The 22,527-nt window shown below is 38.1% G+C and overlaps 1 protein-coding gene across 1 annotated transcript in view; it reads right to left on the minus strand.

Annotated features, from left to right (window-relative positions):
- KCTD8 (potassium channel tetramerization domain containing 8) overlaps positions 1-11,849 on the minus strand; it is a 288,163-nt gene extending 276,314 nt beyond the window's left edge. Inside the window, exon 1 of the mRNA XM_025386059.1 lies at positions 10,509-11,849. Within this exon, the coding sequence (XP_025241844.1) occupies positions 10,509-11,469 (961 nt within the window). The 5' untranslated portion in view covers positions 11,470-11,849. The remainder of the gene's footprint in view (positions 1-10,508) is intronic.
- Between the last annotated feature and the right edge of the window lie 10,678 nt (positions 11,850-22,527).

Consider the following 22,527-nt stretch of genomic DNA (forward strand, 5'->3'; position numbering starts at 1 on the left):
GATCAGAACATTAGAGAATTATTTCTGAATGTCTGCCAGTACCTGCCTCAGATCTCTCTGCTTTATTCAAATACCTGGACTTAAGCAACTAGAAAACTTATATTGAAAATATGTCAGAGTGGTTTCAATAAGAGCTGATTGAGTTGACAGCTAACATAGTTTTCTTAAAGTTGTGAAGATATGTATTTGAATCCAAAATCTAGCCTGAAATTTTGGCCAAATGCCTAGACTTTGGGCAGTGTTTGAGCCCAACTGGCTCTGTGACAATTTGTTATTTTGTGTAAAACTGTTGAAAATGCAAACTAAAAGCCCTCATCAGAAATATAAATAAAGATTATGATTAAGAAGTGCTTTGTCCCAGAGTTTGAGACAATTTCTATTGACTACAAGTATTATTTTTAATTGTGTCATAATTAACCAGTGACCAGCAGTCGACCTGGAAGAGTAAATTTTTTCCACCTAATCAATGAAAAAACAACTAGAATAGACTTATTTTAAAAATAAGTTACAATTTATTTTATACTTAGCAGGTCAATAATTTTAAAAAGAACTCATTAATGATAACAGGACCTTTTCAGGGCAGCTTTTAGATAGGGGTTGCTTTCAACTTCCTTAAAAAGAAAAAGAGAAGAAATCTGGTACTGAGAATTATTGTAAAGAAATGGGATTGCCTGTGTATTATTCTGAGGTCCTTAAATTAATAAATGGCAAAGGCTAACATGTATTGAGCTTTTAATTTGTCCCTGATACCATTTGTGCCTGATACCATTCTAAGTATGGATTGCTTTATTTGATCCTCATAACAAAGCTTTCAAGTGAATATGATTGTTTTTCTCACTTTCCCTTCAGGAGGGAGCATGAAATTATTTTCCCAAGATCTCAAAGCTAGAGACAAAATTTTTCAAGGAATCTGATTTAGAAGAATTAAAACATTCATTGTGTTCAACTACTCACCTCTTAGAAGTAGAGGCCAACAGATTCTGGCATTGTTACTCCATAAACACAGTACTACTCTCCTTATTTTACTTATGCCAAAAATTAGAAAGCACACCTAATTATGCCAAATGATAAGAAAGAGCAATATAATATGAATCCTATTCTCAAGGTTTTTGATACAGTAACTGGTGAAATCAACCAAAATAATAAAACTGAGTGGTTAAATCATTCACTATTCTGGTGATATTAAGTCAATACTACATACTTCTTTTTTTTTTTTTTTTGAGACGGAGTCTCGCTCTGTCGCCCAGGCTGGAGTGCAGTGGCCGGATCTCAGCTCACTGCAAGCTCCGCCTCCCGGGTTCACGCCATTCTCCTGCCTCAGCCTCCAGAGTAGCTGGGACTACAGGCGCCCGCCACCTCGCCCGGCTAGTTTTTTGTATTTTTTAGTAGAGACGGGGTTTCACCGGGTTAGCCAGGATGGTCTCGATCTCCTGACCTTGTGATCCGCCCGTCTCGGCCTCCCAAAGTGCTGGGATTACAGGCTTGAGCCACCGCGCCCGGCCGATACTTCTTTATTATATTAGTTTCTTCCAGTTTATTTGCTTTTTATTCCATATGCTTTAATATTCCATATTATTTGCTTTTTTCCCCTATAAAAGCAGGGTTTGATGGGAGGGAGACTGGTTACAATACGGTAGAAATAATATTCTAAGTTAACTGTTGAACATACATTTAACTAAGTTTAATGTTGAATAAGCACAGAATATTATTGTATTATATTGTTGTATAGTAATTATATTATTGTATATTATAATTGGACACACTAATAAGTATCCAATTAGGAATCATGAAGCTGTCTGTTGTTATTACCAGCAAAGTTGGTTTATTTTTATTAACTACTTTGACACAAGGTAAAGAAACATAAGTAACACTAATATTTTAATATTGATTATTAAACAGTAATACCTGTTAAGTACATTTTAAGATGCCTTTTTAAAAATGAATCAAGATTACAAGATAGAATTGACTGGATCCTCACTTTTACAGATACTTTATCAGTATTCTCAGATACTTCCTATATTTAATTTCTACAATAAAGCCTATGTCAGGAGGCAATATTCTCTTTGCATCTAAGATTTTTTTTAAAGCAAATACTCAACACTACCTGTGGTTGTAGGTAGGCTTGGAGTATGGAACATCTGTCCAACACTCTAAACTAATGAAGTCACTTAATTTTTGATCCCTCACAATTTCTATTCCACCATTTATTTATTTATTTATTTATTTATTTATTTATTTTTTGACAGAGTCACATTCTGTCACCCAGGCTGGAGTGCAATGGTGCGATCTTAGCTCACTGCAACCTCTGCCTCCCGGGTTCAAGCAATTCTCCTGCCTCAGCCTCCCAAGTAGCTGGGATTACAGGTGTCCGCCATGACGCCCAGTTAATTTTTTGCATTTTTAGTAGAGATGGGATTTTCCATGTTGGCCAGGCTGGTCTCGAACTCCCGTCCTCAGGTGATCCACCCACCTTGGCCTCCCAAAGTGCTAGGATTACAGGTGTGAGCCACCACACCCAGCTTCCACCAATAATTAAATATAAAGAAGTGTGCGTGTGCACGTGCATGTGTGTATTTACAAATCTAACAACTTCATTTATAACATTATTTTAATCTGTCCCATATTTTAGTTAACATTTTACTTATTTTCATTTCGTATAGGTGCTTATGTAACACTTCTCATGTCATTACTCCTGCTTTTTGCCCTCTTGTTAACATACTAAATAACCTCTCTATAACATAATTCACAATGATATAAAGTTTATTGTGATCACCTTAAACACAAGGTCTCTGTCTTATTCATATTTGTGTGATTTACCCACGCTTTAGCCTGGTAGTTGTTCCATAAATGCACTTTAAAGTTGAAGTGAAACTAAACCTCAAATTCAGTGACAACCTAATGGAAATTCCAACATCTCTAGTTCATTCCTTAATTCACACTTTCATTCAGAAAACATTTTTTTAAGTTCTTAATGTGGCCTTAGCCTCTGCCCTGAGGGGCTGAGAACACCACTCTCAGGCACAGAGAGAGAAAGCTACTGTAGAAGATCAACATGCGAAAAGATCATTACATATTGTAGGAAACACAATGAGGGACCTATCCTAGTGCACCAGGAAAAGAAGTGTGAAGGATTCTACAGCAGGGCTTCACTTAGCATTACATGGCTACAGTGCCAAGGGGTACACTGAAAAGCCAACAGGTCAGGGAATAAACTTATAAATGATATACACTCAGCATAGAATACTTCATATATTTTCATTTGTTAAAAAAGCAAAATACAACTAAATTTGTATGAGAATCAGACACTAATCAGAAACTGGCATCATTAACAGAAACTAATAATGAGATGTATATAGCTGATAGACAGATGACACCTATATTTCCCATTATACCTACAAATTATAAAGTAACTAATTTACTTGTTGGAATGACTTTGAAATCTTATAAATAAAATTATTCTGATCTTTAGGTGAGTCCTCGCAAAACCTCTGGTGCTTCAGCCTCATACTATTAAAAAAAAAATGCACTTTAAATGTAAGTAACTTTATCGAGCCTACAGGTATTACTGGTTTATCAAACCTATAACTTGGTTACCCCCCAAAAAAGTGTTAAATTGAGTCAAATGTTTTATTTTCTTTAATTATAAAAATATTTATGAATACAGTAGCATTAATCCATAAAATAACCCTTCTAGCAAGTAAAGACTATTTACTATATTTCTATGAAAATTTAACATAAATTTTAAAATTTTGAGTTCACTCATATACATTTTACACCACACTTTTTTGCTTATAAATAGAAGTTCTAAGTACTTAGTAGACACCAAAATATATTTGTCAAATTGACTGCAGGAAACAGGCAGTATTTTTCAATGTTTTAAGAGTAAGGGCTTTGACATAAGACAGAACTATTCAAATCCTCAGCCCTATACAAGCTCTAAGAACCAGGGATGTTACTTAATGTTCTAAATCATAGTTTTCTAATTGAACTATTAGGGAACTAATGTCAAGCTCAAGGAATGTTATAAGAAATAAACAAAGTATACAGTCCCACCAACAGTATTAAAGTGTTCCTATTTCTGTAAACTAGCTCAACCATTGTGGAAAACAGTGTGGTGATTCCTCAAGGATCTAGAACTAGAAATATCATTCAACCTAGTCATCCCATTACTGGGGATATACCCAAAGGATTATAAGTCATGCTGCTATAAAGATACATGCACACGTATGTTTATTGCGGCACTATTCACAATAGCAAAGACTTGGAATCAACCCAAATGTGCATCAGTGACAGACTGGATTAAGAAAATGTGGCACATATACACCATGGAATACTATGCAGCCATAAAAAAGGATGAGTTCGTGTCCTTTGTAGGGACCTGGATGCGGCTGGAAACCATCAATCTCAGCAAACTATCGCAAGAACAGAAAACCAAATACTGTATGTTCTCACTCATAGGTGGGAATTGAACAGTGAGATCACTGGGACAAAGGAAGGGGAACATCACACACGGGGTCCTATTGTGGGGAGGGGGGAGGGGGAGGGATAGCATTAGGAGATATACCTAATGTAAATGACGAGTTAATGGGTGCAGCACACCAACATGGCTCATATATACATATATAATAAACCTGCACATTGTGCACATGTACCCTAGAACTTAAAGTATAATATAAATAAATAAATAAATAAATAAATAAAGTAATGTATGCAAAACATTTACCATAAAATTAGGTGATAATAAATGTGATGGTAAATTTTTTTAACAGATTCTGTATCTTGAAATAATCAAATTTTTTTCTGAGCTTACAAAGTATTCAATATCAATATTTATAAAACTGTGGCAATGTATATGTATTGTACTTTTGTTAAGATGTCAATAAAAATTTTAATGTCATGGGGGAAATTTCATTAAATGTGTAAACTTATTAAATGTATAAAACCAAATAAACCAAAAAAGGACAGTATATAAACCACCTATATAGTATGACCATGACTTTTTAAAAATATGTCTTTTTATCTACGTGTACATAGAAAAAAGACTGGAAGGAAATGAATCAAGATTTTATTGATATTTACTAGTGGTGCTGATTAAAACTACACTTTTTGTTTTAACAGAGGTCCCTAAAACTACATGTGCTACTTTTATGATTTTAAAATTATTTAATCTTATTTTTTGTAATGAGAACATTTGAAATGTACCCTCTTAGCAATCTGAAAATATAGACTATCAATGAACTGCATATAAAATTATGACCGGGCACAGTGGCTCATGCCTGTAATCCCAGCACTTTGGGAGGCCTAGGCAGGTGGATCACCTGAGGTCAGGAGTTCAAGACCAGCCTGGCCAACATGATGAAACCCCATCTCTACTAAAAATACAAAAATTAGCTGAGCATGGTGGCAGGTGCCTGTAATCCCAGTTACTTAAGAGACTGAGGCAGGAGAATTACTTGAACCTGGGAGGTGGAGGTTGCAGTGAGTTGAGTCACACCACTGCACTCCAGCCTGGGTGACAGAGCGAGATTCTGTACCAAAACATTAAAAATTAAAAAATTTATTAAGTATAAAAAGGGTGACTTTTAAATGACAAGCAATCATTTTTCGGATTTTTAAACAAATTCCAGCTAATAATTTATGACAGTAGAATAGATAATAATTAAATACTGGTTTTATACATATTTCTTTTTTCCAAAGAGGTTTTTTCTTCTTAACTAAGGTATACACACACACACACACACACACACACACACAAATTGCAAGTCCTAGCATCCTCAGCTACAAGAACTTGTCAAATAAAGCTTGTAGCCACTTAATTTTTCAGCTTCATTATCTGCATAAAGATTGACTCACACAAAGCTGAAAAGGGTGACAGGGAAAGCCAAAGCCATAGCAATATAAAAAAAGATAAGTTCAAAGACAGAACTATGCCAGATATAAAAGTTCAATGTCATCAAACAACAATCAGCGTCATAGCACAGCCTCTAAACTTTTTGCACTCCAAGATTTTTGTCATTTTATCTGCTTTATTAGTGGAACTAGTTGCATTAAATCAGAATCTTGATGTTTTAAAAAGTTATCCTCTCCTTTTGTTTATTCCTCAGTAATTCAAAAGTCATTCAGCCATGTGAATACAGAGAAAATTTTCACACTGTCATTGTAAAACTAAGTAGTAACTCAGGAGAAAAAGAATCAACTTTTACAATTGTGGTTAACAAAATTAACTTCCATCAAATGATGTTTGGCAATCAAAGAAGTATTTTTGGACTCATAAAAGATGCAATTTTAATGGTATTCACCTAAACAGAATGATTTTTAAGATGTTTCTTAGAAAGCTCTTAAATTCAGCAACATGCTAGCACAAGATTGAATAGCCGTTTGAGTATTTTCAACTCAACTAGCTTTCTTCAACTCAACACAGTGAAATAAACAGAATGAATCTGAAAGAGTGGATATAAAAATCCATTAAGACAAATTACATTTCACAGCCCAGTTCAGTAACAGCATTAATTCCTAGATCTGGCATTGTCATGTATCAAACAAACAAACAAACAAAAGATATACCAAACATAAAGAATATCAAGTACAACCTAGTGAAAGGTATACATTCACACACAGACTGCTCAACCAAACTATGGAGTTCAAAACTTGAAGCACTACTAGAAGAGAAGAGCAATATATCAGCACTACCTTTTCTGCAAACTCACTGATTATGAGAAAGAAAGAAAACATATAAAACTAGTTTTTTTCTAAGGATAATCAACCTGTCACATTCCAAGCACGTTATCTATATTCTATATAATTCATGGCCAACATAAAATGTCTTTTTATTGTCTCCCAGATACTGCTAAAGGCAGCCAAAATGACACTCACCAGACATCCCCCCAAAACAGAAAGCACAATAAATCACTGTTTTTCCCCCAAGAAAGGACAATCCATCTTCAGTATTAGAAGAAGAATATAGAATTTAATAGCACCAGTATATGTTGCAGTGTACTAAAAACACTCGATAAATAATGAGTTAAGACTGAGAACAGATATAAGTGTTCATGTAGCCAAATGAAGCTGATATTAAAGTTTAATAGCCTGTATATAACCTTGAGCATAAAAACCCAATGACTTGGATACAAGCACTTAAAGAGATATGAATCTAGCTCAATATTTATCAGAATATATTGCCAAAGTTTCAAGTCCTAGTGCTAAAACACTTCTTGGCCCTGAATCGGAAATGGGTTCTGTTGGAGTCAATCCAGAAAAACCAATTGGAATATGATTAGCAACATTCGGTGACTTGGCCTGAAATATTCAAATTGAAATTCAAGGAAAGAAATTAGTAATTTAATTGGTTATTTCATAATTCTGAAAGTATAGTATGCTATCATTTAATTGCAAAATAATTTTCCATTAACTTTACAATTAAATTATACTTACTATAAAACAAAATTAAAATTTAATGTTCACAAGAACAATAAAGACGGTAACACGCTACTCACAATAGTAATAGCTAACATTTGTTAAGCTTTTATTATGAGTCAGGCACTAGTCTAAGTACTACATGTATATTCTCAAATCCTATAAAACTGGTACTGTGATAACTCCTGTAATACAGATGACGAAACTAAGACAGAGAACAAGTAAATAATTTAACCAAGATCACACATTTGGAAAACAGCAACATCTGGGATTACTGGACCATTTGCCACTTTCTTCCCCTCTACTGCAGAAACTCAGGTGTGGTGGGCGTGGCGGGGTTGGTGGGGAATTAAAATTGATGCTCAAGTGTGTAAACTACAACAGTATCAACTACTAAGTTCACATGTAACCCAGATTTTAAAAGGTGTTAAAGCGACTGATACTTGTTATACACTAAATAAATGTCACACAACAAATAAATATTTGCTGAAAAACAGAGTGTCAAAGGGGGAAATTAAAAGTTATTAAGGTTATTTTCTGCATCTAAAACATAAGTGGACAAACAAGGTCATCCAGTAATTTTGCTCTAATGAATAATACTGATAACCTTTTTAAACAGAAACTTGCCAAATAAGATAAATATATTTTGTCATCAACTAAACTGAAAAGGATGGAAATACAAACATTTTACAGTGTATTTTCATTCACCAAATATTAAAAGGAACCCATTCAAAATAACGTGTAAAAATATAATGAAAGCTGTAAAAAACATAAAATAAATATATGTATTCTAATATTCAAGACAAATTTTACATCTAAAATTTAAAATGACAACTCCATTTTGTTGATCAATGACTAGCTTACCACTTCAAAAGAACAATACTTTATCTGGAATTTGCATATTTTCTCCCAAAATAGGTTGTCTCCTTAGATTTCTGGGACTTTTATGAATGAATTTCAGAGGTCATTAATAATATGAGTACTCTGAAAGTAGTTATTCATAATATGAATATTTTATTTAACACTTCTGTAGCTTTAGAAGTGAAACAGATCCTGAATTTCAAATATCTCTCAAATTTACCTCATTAGTTAAATTAGCTAAGTTTCCAGTTTCAGTATACTAAGGGCACTTTTTCCCTAATGTAGAGATAACTTGTATTATCTCTTCATAATCAAAGTCATGATCATTCTCATATCCACATCTTTCTAAAGGAATAAGAAAAACCAAAACCAAGAAAGATTTTCAAAATTTCAGAAAACTGTGCGGAACATTCATGCTTATATCTTCTCTAACAGGAAACACTAACTACAAGGAAGGCGAAAGTTCATTTTACCTCATTTTCTGAAATGCCTGGAAATCTACGCTGAAATGACTTAAATCGTTTAAAATCTAAAAAGTTGTTGATAAAGGTCACAATGATAAGGAATAAAATGGTGCTAAAATGCTTAATTACTTAATATATATTTAAGAGGTGTCCATTTTATACAAGCAATGAAATATCTTCCCTTGGGTGGCTTTTCTGATCATTAATCTTTTTATTGTGTAACAAGTAATACTTTGATATAATTAAGACAGTTTTTTAGCTACCAATTCAGTGGACAGACTCTTCATTTGCTTCTCTGTTGGAACTGTTGTCTCAAGAAACCCAGCATTACTTTCTAAAAAGCAGTCTACCTCTGAGAACCTGTGTGCTGTGGTTTGTCACTCAACTTCCAAGGTTCCCAGAATATACAAACACTAAGCCAACCTTCCAGTTAAGCTTGCACCTGTGCAAGGAGAAGTCCCTTCCACTTCTCCAGTCAAAATAAAGTCTAGAAAATTGTTCAGTACCCAATTACTGTAGTGACTGAATTACCAAAATAAATAAATACACTTTAAGCTGGTCTATTTCCATCACAGGATTTCAAGGCTACTCTCCCAACGCGACAGGTAAGTTTTAACTTGTGCCTGGCCAAAGGAAAAACGTTTGCCAAATAATGTTCCTGCTGCCATCCCTGCTGGCTTTTCGTTTGTCCAAATCGCTCTCTAGTCGTTGTCTTTTCACTTTATAAACGCCACTGAGAATTGTGCCCACCAGAGCCCCACCCCACTCCCAATTCCCAGTGCAGCTTCAGATTGTGGTATTTGGTAGAGGTCTTGAACTCCACATAGCCAGCTCCCGAACCGCACTGCAAAACGCACCCCGGATGCTTTCCCAAATCTATTCCCTCACTCTCACAATTCAGAAAATCGCTCTATTTATTCATTCTGAGAAAGTGGGCTCAACCCCCGCTTTTGCGCTGGAGAAGGAAACACAATCATTCTCTCTCTCTCTTCCCCATCCTCCCCAACTCCTTCCCCCCCTCCACCCTCACCCCTTCCTAATCTCCAACCCTAAGAGCACTCAGACATCCAAAGTTTCTAATTCCTTCCGCCCTCCCCTGTCCCAAACACTGGGCAATCAGACTGGAGATAACCGACGCGGGGAAATCTGGGTTTCCATTGTCAAGGAGTCCCCTTTCCCTACAGCCGCTCTCATGCCCCCGCCCCCTCAAGGGGCTCTGGGGGCACCTTCATCGCTTCTCGCCTGCCCTCTAGAAAACCACCAGTAACTGGAGGCTACCGCGCGGCAGCTGTACCAACAGCAGGTGATCCAGGCGGTGCGCGGCGACGCCTTGTGATGGCATCCTGCCCTCTGAGGGCCACATGAAATGACCCCCAGCAGTCCTACGAAAGCAAAGAGGTGGAGGAGGGTCTATGCACCCTGCCCTGTGCCCCAGTCTCTCCCACCCTGTCCTCCGAAACAGAGGAGCCCCTAGCATCCGGGAGCGGGCTGGGTCGAGAAGGCAAGATCAATAAAGTTCAGCAAGTAAGACAGCTGGGAGCTGGGTGCTACTGAGTTCTAGAAAGGGGGAGTAGAGACGGAAATATCCGAAGGGGCGAAATGTAAATCGTGTCTACTGCAAAAGGGAGTCGTGCAGGGAGGGCCGCTCTCTATAAGGAGTTAACCAGCTCCTGGCCCGGACACCCCTGCCGGGCCTCCAGCGGGGCTCAAACCCGCCGCAGGTCAGCAGGGGGCGAGGGGTGCGGGGAAACGCCTGGGCTGCGAACTTACGGAAGAAAATGTACTCGGTGTAGCTGCTCCAGATCTTGTCGTCGCGGTACTGGTTGACGAAGGCGGCGGTGCCCGAGGAGTTACACGCCACCATGTGGAAGCCGGCCTCGGACAGGCGATCAAAGGCCTGCTCCAAGTAGGTGAACTTGAGGTAGAAGCGGGACGTGTACTTCTCCGGCTGCCGGTCGGGGTCGCGGCTCTCGTTGAGCGTGTCCCCGAAAACCTCCTTGGCCAGCGCGATGCGCCCGCACACCATGATGCGCGCCACGCGCCGGAACTTGGCGTCGGCCTGGTTGTCGCGCACGGTGGTGTAGGAGCCCCGGTAGCCCAGCGTGAGGAAGCCCGAGCGCTTGTCCGGCGCGCCGCTGCCGCCGCCACCACCGTGCACTCCCGGGCCCGAGGGCACGGCGGCCGCCGCCCCGCGCAGCAGCAACGCGTCGCTGCTACCCTGCGAGACGTTGTCCTCCAGGTCGCTTTGGCAGCCCTCGTCGTTGAGCGAGTTCTGCTTGATGACCTTGGGCGACAGCAGCTTGACCAAGTCGGTGAGCTGGAAATACTCGGCCTCGCGCAGGAGCCGCTCCTTCTCGGGGAAGTGCTCCGGCAGCGCGAGCTGCTTGTCCCGCAGATAATCCAGCACATACCTGAAAAGGAAGCCGTCCCGGTCGATGAAGAAGCGCGCCCGGCTGTCCCTGGGCAGCTCGCCCCGGCGCCGGGCGCCGCCACGGGGACTAGAGGGCGAGAACATGCTGGCCAAAGTGCTGTCCGGGACGCTGAGCAGCGTCGAGTGCTTGGTCACATAGACCTGGCCGCCCACATTCAGCTCCACTACTTCGGGGAACGGCGAGGGTGCGCAGGGCCCCGGGGCGGCGGCGGCCGACGCGCCAGGCGAGCTGGACGAGGAGACCATCTCGCTAATGGGCAGGATGGTGCTGCCGCCGCTGCCCGTGTCCTTCAGAGCCATAGTCCCCCCGCCGCCGGCCCAGTGACCCGAGAGAGCTGCACTTTCTCGTTCCCAGAGCCTGCGCCCCAGCCCTCCGGGTGTTCTCTGCGCCCTCGGGCAGGGCGGCGCGTTCCTCCGGCCGGGGCAGCCCGGCTCAAGGCTCGGGGCAGCTGCGGGGTCGGCGGCGCCCAAGCTCCATCAGAAGAGAGACGCGCGGGAGAGGAGCTCCGCCGGTGCGGCGGCGGCAGTGGAGAGGCAAGAAGGAGCGGCTGCTCCTTTGGGGCGAAGGCGGGGAAGTGTGAGAGAGACTTGCGAGAGGCTCTAGGACTGCTGCTCGGCTCTCCGCGGGGAGGGTGGGAGGAGGGGCCGAAGCAAAGAAAACTCGCCGCCCCGGCAGCCTGCTAGCGCGCCGCGAGGCCGGAGCGCCGACGGTGGCGCTAACTACTCCTGGCAGCCCGGGAGGAGGCACTGACGTCAAGCCCCGGACTGGGACCCGAGCCTCAGCTGTCATTTAAAGAGATAGGCTCCTGCCGCGGCTCCCGGGCTCCGACGCTAGGGGGCGGGACCGAGGGTCGAGCCTGCGAGAGGTGCCGCTCGGCGGCCAGCTGGGAGAGGCAGGCAGGGAGCGCCTAGAGCAAACGCGAGAAAAAAAAGACAGCGCTCTCCTTCGTTCATTTCACTCCCTCCTTGGGTCCATGCCCACCCCCTTTCCTCCCTCCTTTCCTTCTCTTCCTTTCTTCCTTGCCTCCGTCCCCAGTAAAACTAGTTTTTTACACTCTCATTAAGGTAAGGAGTGGAGGAGCGGAGAGGGGAGAATAGGTTTTGATTATAGCAAAGATGTCAGGCTCCTAATTTGGCTTCCGAGCAGTGATTGCAAAAAGATTAGGTGAGGGTGGGAAGATGAATCTCTTGAAGTGGCTTTATGACACAGTTTAAGTGAAGGGCTAAATGCGCGCACCTGTCTTAGAATCAAATTTTACGACTGCATGCACTGAATATTGTTGAAAAAATTTTAAAACTCTGAAATCTGATTTCAGTTCACAATAATAAAGGAGTGTAACGACTGTTTCCTTCCGACGCTTTTACAATATTTAGTTTTATAGTAGATGCTTAATAAATGTTTACAGAGGGAGAGACAGAGCCCGAGAGGAAATTTACTCGATTTATTCATTCTTTCTAATCCTGATCAGTCTCTTCATTAATCTCTCCATTTCCCTTTCAACTCCATCATGCAAGAAAAGTGGCTGATATTTTTATTAGTCTTCTAACCCCAAGAGTAAGGTCACAAATAAAAATTATATGAATTTAAGCTCACTTTAATGTCCATGTATACAAAGTACAGGTACAGTCTGCAAAATGAGCATTACTTGTGATAAAGAGTGAAAATAGGAATGCAAAAGAGAAATCTTTCTTCTACCCTGGGGCATACTTTTGTGTTCAGAAACATAAAGAATCATTGATTTATGAAGTACAAAAGAGAAAAGGGTGTATTGTGGCACAAAGTAGTGTGCTTCAATTATCATAACAATATTACAGAAGACTTTATCCATTAGCAGTCGATATACAGATTTTAATATTTTTAAAAAAGTTAAATGCCTACTAATAGCTCCTTTTCTTCAAACCACCCAAAAAACTATAGAATTTCAGATATGGTTGTAAATTAATACATTATTTTTGGAGCATTACAAATTATGTTTAAATCATTGATCCTTATAAGCTACATCCATAGACTATGTCATACCAATTTTGAGGTTGCATTACATGAAGCAGAGAGAGCCTAATGGACCAATGAAAGAACACAATATATTTGCCAAGGGACTGAGACTTAAAACGGGGTTTTGGTATGCACTGTCATGCAGTCCTTTTACTCAAAACTATTGTGTCCTGCCAAATTTATAAACTGATTGATCAAATTAACTAATTTAATTGATTTTGGCCTTCATTTAAAAGTTAAAACCAAGTATTAAAATAATAGAAAAAATACGCTATTTTCTGCCTCATTAGAAGAATAAGAAAGTATTCGAGATTTAAAGTAATCATTCCTGGATAAATGAATTAATAGATGCTTTATAACCTTCATAGATGAATAAATAATAATGCCTCAAACCACTACTAATGAAGCCCATTTATCATAAGGTAAATGTCCCTAATGATAAGTATGGTGCAGACTGTAGAATTGTAATGAAGTGGATATGTAATAAATATGCATATGAATATGAAGTCGCTAATATTATCAGGTTGAAATCCATCTTTACTTTTGAATTAAATAAATTATGTCTATAAGATAAAATGGTCAAAAATTTATACTCTAAATGAATCATCTCAAAAATTCACAATGAATTGTATTGTTTGATATATTCATTTTTTAAATGATTCCTTCAACATTGATTAAACATTTTTTCTTAATTTCTTCCCTCTTCATACTCCTATTACTTTCCTCTGTCTCCCAGTTATACCCTTCAACCAAACTCAGACTGAACAAATCGCAGATCTACAATATTTCTATCTTTCCTCTTCCTTCTGCTAGGAATGCCCTTCCTCTTCCACCAGATTCCTAACCCATTCTCCCTGCTTACCAATTTCCTCCAGCTCTTAGTTTAAATATCACTTTCTCTGGAAATCTTTACACTCACTTATCCAGCCTAGTGAAGTGTCCTCCTAAGATGTTCCCATAAGATCCCATGTTTACACATGGGCAAGGTTTATCACACTGATTTGTAACTGTGGTCCACCAGATTGTAAAAATGGCATGCGACCGTATGCACTATTATATCCCCATGGAGGTAGACTATAGAGGTAGCCCATAAAGAGGTAACCAATTTATATTTGTTGAAAGCTCACTGAATAGAACTGTATTAATATCATAAATGGATGACAATGCATCACCTATGTGCTGGGTACTAGGCTAAATAATGAGATTGCAGAATTGAGTTAGACCCTGTTCTTCACAATTAAAATCAGGTAAAGTGAGAACCAGAATCTAATCAAAATAAACTCAGAACTGAAAGAGAAGAGAAAGCAAGAAAGAGGCACAATTGAAGCAATCCATTTGGTGAACTGAGCAATCAACACCAAATACCGTAATCAGAACCATTTTGCTCTAAGCCACAGACACCATTAATGTTCCTTAGACCAATTTGATCACACATATGCGTCCTTTAAGATCTTCTGTTGCTACGCAGAGACAAGGCAGCAAGCTTCTCTGAATAGAAATTACACTAGAACAGTTCCCATACCCGGCACATTCTTAAATAACATGGTCAAACCTGAGTGTCTCTAAAAGCACAGCAAACAAACCAAAAAGGATATATTGAGTCCAGATTTTAATACATAAATAATTTAAAATTTACAATAACAAATTAAATATTTCTTCACTAGGCAGAGAGTTACTTAAAGGCAGAAAACGTATCTTCTTCTAAAGGGGAAAGAACACAAAAGAAAACGAGATTTAAAAGCAAATAGAACTAGGTTAAAATCTAACTTTGTCTCTTACTAGCTTTTCAACAAGTTACTCTGAACCTCAGTTTCTTCATGGGCACAGTGGAAAAAACAAAGACCTCAGCTCATCACATCAATGATGGTTTGTAACAAGACCACCTTGTTTGATGGAGTTCACTATATTTATAATGTCTGTTTCACAGTATGGTTCTCAGGGATGGGAATAGAGTTACATCTTGACTACATAGATCCAAGATCCAGAAGCCGGTAACTGATTTTAGTAGCTCTACCTACCTTCCAGTTGTCTCACCCCTAAGGCCTGGGGTTACACAGCCCTGTCATTATGAACAGCCCCATACCATCATGTCCTTCCCTGTCTGTATCTATTGTCTCCCTCATTGCATGTTATCATCCTAGACACTGATATAATTTCATTGATTTCGTTTACCTTGGTCCTGTTCTCTCTTTTTTTTTTTTTCTTTTAACTTTGTTCAGTCTTTTGACCGTGGTCTAATTACCCCTTTTAGCTTGCTTCTGTCCAAGGCCAACTGTGCTTCTAATTTTCAGGAAACCATCTGGTATCTGTTAATCTAGTTCAGGACATTTGAAAGTTTTACCAAAAATAATAATACTACTAATAATAATAATAAACATAAACAAACAAAAAACCCTCAAGTATCTCATGTAATTCTAAGCAAAAAGCCTGACATTCTTTCCAGTATCAGAGTCTTTGCAATTTTTAGAGCAGGGCTATCTAATATAAATATAGGAACCATATATCTCATTTTTAATTTCTCACAGCCACATTAAAAAATAAATGTGAAATTACTTTAATAATGTAGTTTATTTAGTCTAATATGTCCAAAATCTCATTTCAAAATGTATTAATGACATAATTTACATTTTTTTCCACACAAAGTATTGAAAATATGGTATGTATTTAGCTCTTCTGACACATCTAAACAATTATAACATAACTTGGACTAGCTATATCTCATATGCTTAACAGTCACATGTGCCTACTGGCTTCTAAACTGAACAGTATAGCTCTAGAGCATTTGGGACTTTAAAGCATGTCTGTGTTTTGAGGATTAGGTAAGAAAATATAACTTTTAAAAGTTTTTTTTTAATTTATTTTTTATTATTATTATACTTTAAGTTCTAGGGTACATGTGCATAATGTGCAAATTACAGGATTGTAATGAGAGGAAGCTGGATTCAACACTTGAGAAGTCATTTAACACATGGAATGGGGACCATAAAACATCACTCTGGCCAAAAAAAAAGAGAGAGACAGGAGAAAATATAATGTAATCACTAAAGAACTTAGATGTTCCTTACACAACCGTCACCCCCATAATGTTTACAGCATGTATCACTCTTGTGAAAAGCAGGCCAGGTCAGGGTTTATTTTGTGGGTATATGGACTTTAGCAACTTTAGAAATAAAGAGCTTGCTATCAGAGCAAACAAAGCAGCGTTAGCCTTTGTAGGAATAAGACTGAAGATAAGATGGGAAAGATCTACATTCAGCAATTGCTGCTGAATCTAGGGAAAGTTGGAAAGCAGAGTATGCATTGCCCCCAAACCTCACATGTTAATTGTAAGAGTGTCAATGGTTCTATAAAATGGAAAACTTTTGCAAATCAGGTATTTAGGAAACTCAGAGTATCTATGCTTAATGAACACATTAAATAACATATTCCAGCAACTTTAATATCTTAATATAATTCAATATGAGTTCTGATTCTATATTTGAAATTGTATAAAAATACTACTAAAGTTTAGGGTAACACCTAGTTAAACTCTGTAAAATTAGATACCCAATGAAATTCATGAAAGCTTGTCCAGATTATGATCCAGTATAGCTAAGCATTTAATTTAATACCTGGCACATAAATAGTGATCAACAGGTACTTGCCAAAATTATTTGCAAACTATTTTCTTATTAACTAATATGATATATAAGTCAAGTTTTCAGAAGTAGCTATTTAATTTAATATGCTATGGGTGGGGGGAATGTTTATGTTGGGAAGGTGGTTAGCAATAGATGGTCTAGTCTCTCATTGTGCATAACTCGTTGCCTCCTTAAAATATAGGTTAGCTCCCCAAAGCCTGGGAGGAAAGGGCAACATAATTCTCCATAACCTTAGAACATTCAGGAAAAGAATTTTCATTAGGCTGGACAATGGAAATGATATTCTGACTCTATGTCTCTTCAAATAGCATAAACCAGGAGCCCAAAACTGGTGATGGTATATGTATAATATAAATTTTATAAAATTTGTACTACTATTTAAAAAAAGTTTTCACTGACTGGAAGAAGACTTTAACATACACAGTACGTTTAAAATATTAATAATTTCTGACAGCAAATCAGTTTCCCTTAGAAATGACTTGCAAATTGTAAACTTTCATTTATTATTTTGGTCAGCAACTATTAACTGATGAGTTTGGCTCCATGATACAAATTGTAATCGTAGCTAAAATTCAATCATTTCATACACTTTTTAGCTTTTTGTCCTACTGCGTTAGTAAACTTTCCACTGCTATAACAGAATATATGGGGCTAGGTAATTTATAATCAATAAAAATTTGTTTTCTCTCAGTTCTGGAGGCTGGGAATCCAAGATCAAGGTTCTAGCATTAGGCAAGGATCTTTTTACTGCTTCACTACATGCCAGAATGCCAGAAGGCAGAGGGAAGAGAGAGGGGTGAGGAGGGGGAGGGAGGGGGAGAGAGAGAGAGAGAGAGAGAGAGAGGCATGCTCATGCCAGAAAGTTCTTTATTAGGGCATTAAACCCACCCATGACTGTGGATCCCTCATGGCCTAATCACCTATTAAAGATCCCACCGCTTAATACTGTTACAATGGCAATTAAATTTCAACATGAGTTTTGGACGGCACAAACATTCAAATCATAGCACCCATCTACTAGGTTTGTCAAGAGGATTATTTAGATAATGACTATAGGGCATTTTATGCTCCTTAGCTGAAGTTACTATGGAAATAAAATAGTGTTATGATAATATTACTCTTTTTCTATCATGCTTGTCTCTAATGGGAGCACTGGGTGAATTCAATATAAGAAATTAGTCCTTCAATTTAAGATTTACAGTTAGTAAAATGTTTGGAAAATATATTAAACCTAAAGAGAAGCAATCAAAAATTTAAAATAAGTGTCCTTAAGTAATCTACTATTAAAAGTTATAAATGTAGAATGTGGATGGGAATGCTGATAGTTTGATAAAACAAAATATAGTTTATATTTATTAACAAGTCAAACAGCTTCTCTTATCATAGGAATTTTATAAAAGGATTGCTGAATATATGTCAAATAATTGAAGTCCTTGGTAGGGGTCAGTTGTCTGAGGCTGGAACAGTACCTTCACCTAATTGATATGTCAGGCTGAACCATATAAAATAGCCACTTTCATAAAAAGTCTCAAAAAATGACAATTTTTTATGGTTTATCTCTATTTTTCATATGATTTCATATGACAGATTTTATGTAGTTGCTAATACTTTTCATCAACAAATACAATTAATATAGCACCATATCACTGAATGCTTAAATATTTAGAAATGCATAATTTATAGCATGAGTTTTAAACATGTGCTTTAGTGTGCTGAATATTTATAATTTTTTTCTTTAAAAAGTTCTGTCTATCACTTTACTCTTGGTTTTCTCAGCAAATAAATATAGCTTGTACAAAGAACTATTTTTTAAAATCTTTTGCTTGTATGTGTCCTGAATTATCACTATCTCTACATAGGTAACAAATTCGTTGAATACAAGTACTATTCTCCAGTTGTTTTATTTTCAGTTCAGTGCTCTGCAAACAGAAAGCCTAAAATGATGATAGGCAGATTGTTTATCTACACTGTAGCTAATTAGCATAAGACGATTCACAGGCATTAGTGGTATAATTTAATTTTGCTATGTACTGCTAAGTAGGAAAATATTGATATGTATATATCTGTAGGTTCTATTTTTTAAAGTACATCAGTTGAATCAAACTTTAAAAATACAATTAAAGTACAATGCTTTAATCTAGGAGAGCACTCTAATGTAAGGTATAAATTCAGCTAATGAACACCTGATGTAACACACAACGTTATTCAGGCTCAATAAACAGGTTTTTAAAAATCTAGCTTTTGAGTAAATTGTATGTTATAAAGTTTCATGCCAATGAGTGTTTGGGTGTGCTTTATTTTTCCCCATCATAACTCGAGTGAAACAGAGGTCTGAACAAGAGACAGAAACTGAATTTTAATCCCAGCCTTAACAATGATACAGATTTTCTTAGTGACCCAGAGCAAGTATCTTTTATGATCAGTTTACTAGTTTATTAAATGGACACTTCCTAATATCTTCTGGGAAATACTGTTCTGGTTATATATTGTTGCACAACAAAGCACCCCAAAACTTGGTGGCTTCAATAACAATAATTTTGCCATTATCTTTGTGGTCCTGGGTTCAGCTGGCTGATTCTTGCTCAAGGCCTCCCAAATCTGAAATAAGACAGAGGCTTGGGATGGCATCATCTGTTGTCTGAGCTGTGAAGACTCAAACAATTGGGGCTAGAACAGTTGAGGCTCTTTGGACACTGGTTCTCTCTCTCTTTCTCTTTCTCTCTCTCTCTCTCTGTGTTTGTGTGTGTGTGTGTGTGTGTGTGTGTGTGTGTGTGGTTTGTATGCATGGTCTGTCCACCATGGTTACTCAGGACTCCAAAACTGTACAACTCATGAAGAGAGCGCTAGGCAGAAGGGGTATCATATTTTATATCCTAACCCCCAAAATCCCAAAATGTCATTTCTATCATATTCTGTTAATCAAGGCATCCACAAAACCTTCCCAGTTTTAAGAGGAAGAAACAAAATCCTGCTACTCAAAGGGAGAGGGAGAAATTCTAGTGAGTATATGGCACCAAAAATATCATTGTGGCCATTGTTGGAAAGTACAATATGCTGCAAAAGCTGCGAGAATCAAACACCATTATACCCCCTATAATATTTACATGGGGAAAATTCTGTGAGTAGAGCCATAGCATTTTGCTGTGGCACATATTCTGTAGGTTTAGCATACCTAATCGTGATGTATGGGACGCATATACACAAAGAGGTACACACACATGCACAAGCAGCTAATTCAGGAGTATGGCTATCTGAAATCTTAAGCCAATACTCAAAGACTTGAAAGGACAGTCAAGTGTTTCCTTCATTGTAGGGAGACCCCCTGAACTATTGCTATGAAATAAAAGATGAAATGCTCCTGATTACTGTAAATACAAAATTGCATGCAGTAATTTTGTATAAAGACAATGCCAGGTTGGATTGCCAGGATGAGCACGTGACGTGCTTCCCCCTGCAGAGAGCCTATGAACGGACGTGCAGTCAGGGAGGTTTCACATCACCAAGATTCCTATCCCAGAAAAGCAGATGTTCATAGCTCTGGGAATAGAATGCGACCCTTGCAGAGAGCCTATAAATGGACGCATGGGGGGCACCTGTCCATATGGATAAGATAGGGCTATAAACGGCCTCATCTTGCCACAGCTCTTCTAGGTCTCTTTAGGGTTAAGGCATACTCCCTTCTGAGAATTTCTGGTCTAACTGGTTGTGTAGCTTCACATCCTGTTTCTATGGATTGTTTGTAACCAGCTTTTGCTGCAACTGTTACTGCTGATTAATATCTTGCTAATCATAGGTTATGGAAAGATTGTGTTTCTGTTTTAAGGCTCTGTTAGAAATTACTGATGCACACACTATATTGTAAATCCTTATTTCTGTATACTGTACTTCTGCATACAGATGTTATGTTAAAGAATTACTTCATCCCCATGTGACCATCTCACCTCATAATCAAATGACCCTAAATCCCTCACCAACCTACCCCCGCCCTCACTAAACTTAATAATAAATGTTGGTATATCCAGTGCATTGGCGGCACCACGGGACCAGAAGGCAGTGACCTCCCTGGACACAGCTTTCACTATCTTGTGTGTGTCTACTATTTCTCGACCTGCTGATCCACCTGTGAACAAAGAGAGAGCCCCTTTGCATTGCGGGTTGCTGGCCAGATCCTGCAATACTTCATTTAAATAAGAATTTCCATTTTTTTCATCATGATCATTTATTCTGCTCTAATAAATGGCTTTAGCCAATTTGCCTTTACTCTAGTTAATACAGAACTACCGTCTACCTCATTTTTTAACACCCCTTACAACATCTGCAAGCCTTAATTCTCCTTCAGTGAATCATTTCTTTTCATCTTTAGATATTGACCTAGTAAACACAAATATGTCTGTGAACACTTAAAAATTTACTTGTTACCCAGTTTTTCAGCAATGTTCTCTACTCTGATCATCATATGATGCATATAGTTCCACTGCATAAATTTTTATCTCTGCTTTCCAAAGTTCATTCTTCTCCCTGCAGAAGTATTGGCTTTTTGTCTAGGAGTACTCATTATGCTCATTTAAAAAATATTACCCATATTACTCTCATTTACTACATATTACTCATTTATTTATTCAAATATTGGAAAATTGACCAATATTATACAAATTGGATAATATTGGATAATTGACCATTCATGAAACCAGAAATTTTGAAATTTTCTGCCTAATCTTGGGGAAATTCATCAAATAAAAGGAAACAATCAGTTACTTCAATGCAAATATCAAAAAAGATGGCATTTATCTTTTACTCATGTATACAGTTTTGATTAATTTTGAAGCAGCTTTACAATTTCAGTTCATACCAATTCCATTTCAATAAAATTCAAGTATTTATTGAAAATAAATGACAGCCATGTATTGCTTACCAATGGGGATACATTTTGAGATATGTCATTAGGTGATTTTGTCATGTGGGAACGTCATAGAGTGTACTTACACAAACCTAGATGGTATAGCCTGCTACACACCTAGGATATATGGTAGGGCATATTGCTCCTCGGCTACAAACCTGTACAGCATATTAGTGTATTGAATACTGCAGGCAATTGTAACACAATGCTATTTGTGTATCTAAATCTACTAAAACTCAGAAAAGGTACAATAAAAATATGGTATCAAAGACTAAAAATGGTACACTGGTATAGGGTACTTACCATGAATGGTGCTTTCAGAAGTGGAAGTCACTCTGGATAAATCAGTGAGTGACTGGTGAGTGAATGTGAAGGCTAGGACATTATTGCATTACTGCATGCTTTTATGTGACTGGCAGCACAGTAACTTTGTTTACACCAGCATCATCACAAACACAGGAGTAATGCATTGCACTACAATATTACAATGGCTACATCATCTTCAGCTCCATTATAATCTTGTGGGACTACAGTCATATATGCAGCCCATCAATGATCAAAATGTCATTATCTGGAACATGACTGTATGTACTCTACTAAGTACACTGTGGGTCATGAAAGTGGATAGGACATATACCCTGTCATTAAAAATGTACAGCATGGGAAGGGAGAATTAGACAAGTCCACAAATAACTAGACATTGAATTACAGAGAGGAATAAGGTAAATGTTGCAACAGAAGAATACAGAAAGTGATATGAGGGTACGTGGAAAGAGAGAGAGCACTTCTGGTTGAAGGACTAAAAAACACGAAAATAACTGGGTAGT

Source organism: Theropithecus gelada, chromosome 5, assembly GCF_003255815.1.
Source record: "Theropithecus gelada isolate Dixy chromosome 5, Tgel_1.0, whole genome shotgun sequence".
In the NCBI taxonomy this organism is placed as follows: domain Eukaryota; kingdom Metazoa; phylum Chordata; class Mammalia; order Primates; family Cercopithecidae; genus Theropithecus; species Theropithecus gelada.